Source organism: Nicotiana tomentosiformis, chromosome 1 (genome assembly GCF_000390325.3).
Source record: "Nicotiana tomentosiformis chromosome 1, ASM39032v3, whole genome shotgun sequence".
In the NCBI taxonomy this organism is placed as follows: domain Eukaryota; kingdom Viridiplantae; phylum Streptophyta; class Magnoliopsida; order Solanales; family Solanaceae; genus Nicotiana; species Nicotiana tomentosiformis.
The window spans coordinates 81,726,371-81,730,228 of record NC_090812.1 but is presented as its reverse complement, the minus strand read 5'-3'; the positions used below and the strand labels follow the sequence as shown (position 1 = coordinate 81,730,228).

At 31.0% G+C, this 3,858-nt stretch overlaps 1 protein-coding gene across 1 annotated transcript; it reads right to left on the bottom strand.

Moving 5' to 3' along the window:
- Nucleotides 1-259: 259 nt before the first annotated feature.
- Nucleotides 260-1,765, bottom strand: LOC104102401 (probable BOI-related E3 ubiquitin-protein ligase 3). The gene is made up of 2 exons (XM_070186167.1): nt 1,102-1,765; nt 260-985 (listed from the first exon to the last, which is right to left on the bottom strand). The coding sequence occupies exons 1-2, from the start codon at nt 1,393-1,395 to the stop codon at nt 470-472; spliced, it is 810 nt and encodes a 269-aa protein (XP_070042268.1). The 5' UTR covers nt 1,396-1,765; the 3' UTR covers nt 260-469.
- Nucleotides 1,766-3,858: the final 2,093 nt, after the last annotated feature.

Below are 3,858 nucleotides of genomic sequence, written 5' to 3'. Positions count from 1 at the left end.
AAAATGATAAAGTTTCCTTTTGGTTTTTAAAATTTAAAAACAATTACTGGAGTTCTTGTACAAGAGAACTGGTGAGTGAAAGCAGGGCCAACCCCATACTGAATACTGACATATTGCTATCAACCTTTCTGTCACAGTTCCACCAACTTACTTACACTAAAAAACGACTGCTATAACCATATATGAATAATCAAATCACTGTAAAAGCAAAGAATTAAATCCCACCAAAAAAGGTAAAAAGTAACATCTACAAGAAAGGTAAAAAAAAATAAAAAAAAGATGCTCATTTTCTGTACACTATTACAGCAGTAACTACTCATATCACTTTGTTCATTTCATCGAGGGATTTCGTCAAAAAAGTACACCAAAAAAAGATCAAATGAAATCCCCCTGACAAAAGGGTTAAAAACAACACAAAAGAAATTAATGAATTTACTAATGATGTTTTTCCAGTTTTCACCTATTTTTGTCAAATCAAAGCCTCAATGCTTGCTTTTTTCGCTATTCCACAAACAGGACATTGATTAAGAAAAGAATCACAATCTTTGCAGGTAGAAAGGTGTCTACACGGCAAGAAAATCATGCACATTTTACGAGAATTGCACCTTTTGCACTTCATTTTTCTTGTTTGTTCTTCTTCCCCATTTTCATTATCATCACCAAAATCACAGCAAGATTCTGCATCTTCTACTGCTGCACCATTTGCTGATGTTAAACAATAAGCACCACTTTCTCTTAATTGTTCGATTGTGTTGTTTAGTGAAATGACAACAGCTTCGTTATCTTGAGCTATTTTCTGCCATGTTTGGTTCTCTATTTCCATCTTTTGTAAAAAATCTTCCAACTCTTTTGTCCTGTTTGCGGCCTTAGCGATTTCTTCGTCTTTCTGTTTTAGCAAAAACTGCACTTTTGCTTCGTATTTTCTCCAGATCAATGCCAGCTGTTGCTTTCTTTGCTCGTTTAAAACCAATCTCAATCGTTCATTCTGTTATTACAAAAATCAATCGTTTAATTTCTGCAAATAAAACATGAACGAACAAAAATTTTGATAAAATCAAATACAAAAAGAAAAAGAGAAAAGGAATATACAGAATCACAAACCTGTAAACTTATGAAGTGATCAATCTCAATACTCTGTTTCTCAAACTGGGACGCTATACACTGAGAAAATGGCATTGATTCAGTAACGTTGTTGTACTGTTTTGGAACAATGTTCATCAAATTCTGATTGTTTTTCTGCGGCAGAATTTGCAGAAACGGCTGCTGTTGAAGGTGTTGTTGCTGCTGAGGACTAACAGAAAACTGATTAAATCCACAACCATTCTCCATCAAATCTTGCGAAACCCCCAAAGGAAAACCAAAATTATCTGTATATAACTGCGCTTGAATAGCCATATTTTTTCACCACCAAATCAGCTAAAAAGAAATTTGTTGTGTTGTGTTTCTTCGTTTAAAGGTAGGGCAAAGATGTTAATAAAAAGGGAAAAAAATACATTGATGGTGGGGACAAGAAGAGGTGTATTTTAGCTTACTTTGAATCTTTGGTCCGTTCTTCTGTCTTTATAATATGGTGAATAATTTGCTTTTCGTTTATTGAAACTGAAAACCTGAAAAAGGGGCAGAGGAGGGAGGATTCTCTCTCTCTCTCTCTCTCTCTCTCTTTATTCTTGTGAAGAGAGAGCATTTAAAGAGAAGAAAAGAGAGTACGTACACATGCAGATTTTGTGACTTGACTATTGGGTCAGAGATTCAGAGAAGGGAAGATAGGAGTCGGTTGAGTTTAATTTGTTTATATAATAAATTTAGTTGTAATTCAATTACCATTCCTAATTGTGGGGTTTTGAATTGAATGAGTTTTTTCGTTATCGTATTTGAGGATGAAAGTGTGTGTGAACAAAGGCAGTATTTTAGGATTTAATATTACCTGTGAAAGGGTCAGCTTCTTTTCCGTTTTAAAAGATTAGAGGGAATCAAAGTTTTGTCAGTTTGCGACTTTGCTCTTTTGCGAGGCCTATAAAATAGGATTCCCACTTCTTTTTTTCATTTTTTTTCTTTATTTATAAATAAAAATTTGATGATATATTTGAGTGAAAAAAAAAACTTGCATGTAGTAATAGTAATAGTAATAATCTGATTATATAAATATTTTTCATATTATTTTTAAATAAAATAATCAAATTGTAAATATGATAATGAAATCTACTTCTATCTGTTTTTTTGAATACTATTCACAGTCAAATATATTATTGAAATGTATCTGGTTTGGATTGATATATAATAAGCTAATAGCAATCAGAATCGGATTGTTTGTAATGAATAATTTTTAGAAGTGATTATCTTACTAAGAAGTTGTTGCTTTGTATTCCAAAACCTTTTTCTGGCAAATTCATTAGTGTATTGTTAGGAGTTAAATCTAGATATCTTGACAGATAGGAACATGAATGAAAGGCTAATGAATGCCATTTTCTCTAACTTATTCGGCAAGCTAATAAAACACTTTTTTAAATCTTTTTTTGCATGTTTCTTTTCAATATTCATTTTTATCGCCCTTTACGCTTATCCCATTTATGTAATTTTAATTTTAATATTTGAGACGAGTATAAATAAAACAATAAGGACATGGATAATTCATATGGCTGATCCTAACAATATTAGAATTGAAGTGTAGTAAGAATTGTTGTTAGTCGCATTTAAGTTTCATGCCTATAATGGTGAATCGTGCCTCCAAAGATTACGAGTTATGATCCACACGGTTTGATTTTAAATAAATTAATATTCAGATTCAGAAATCATCTGTATAAATGAATCACTAAATTTACAAGGTCAACAATGAATTTTTAGGTGTTCCGATTTTGTTCCTTTCATAATAATCGCGGTCCAATTAATAATGCTGACTAGCCATTCATAATTTGTTATTTTCTAATCAATAGAAAATGTTAATAAATGTGAGATTAAAAAGTATGCGATTTTAATCTGGTTATTTAAGTTTTTTCGCGCATGACTTCTCGTTTATTAATTTCCTGAAAGGAAAAAAATAATCTTCCTACGTTCTCAATAGATTAATATGAAAAAAATGCAGTGTAATAAATTAATAAATAATGTTTACATTTGATTGGATTTGACCTACCCTGTGTAATTGTTCATTTTACATTATTATCTCATGAAGTATATAAAGGATATGGACCCTATCGTTTATGGCTGTTAATGTCTCGTCGTTATAAGAAAAGTAAAGAAAAAAACGGGTCTATTTAGCACACCTATATTAATTGTCATTATAGGAAAGGTTCATTTTTTATTTTTATGTGCCAAATGTCATGACTTTTTAGTGGGAAGTTGAAGTTTTGCTTTCCCATATTTGTCAAGCTGTTTGGCACTGCTTGAGTTGGACATAATTGATGATGAAACCTATTTTTGTTATATGTCGCTAATATTTTTATTTGGCACAACTTTTTTGACTAAGTTTCAAGTTTTGTTATCAAGTTTCAAGTACGTAATAATAACGATTACATCTTAACCCTTTGGTCAAATGTTAATGATATGAAATTTTCAGACGAGAAAAAGAACACACCTTTAATTTTGCCAATCTTATCTGAAGGATAAATTGATCAAATTACATACTCACTTATCTAACCTGAAAAAAGTATTAGTAAAAGTTCACGCCAAACTAAACATAAAGGATGTATTATGTATCTTAAAAATTGTGAAAGTGATAACTTTAAGATAAAGGATGAGAATAGTTGGAGAGGCATAGAGAACACATGAATAAAGGAATTGAATTGCTATAGCCTCTTTTTTTTTGTTAGGATTAAGAAATTTGTTCATGATTCATCAATTTCTTGCTTCTTACCCTCCTTAAAT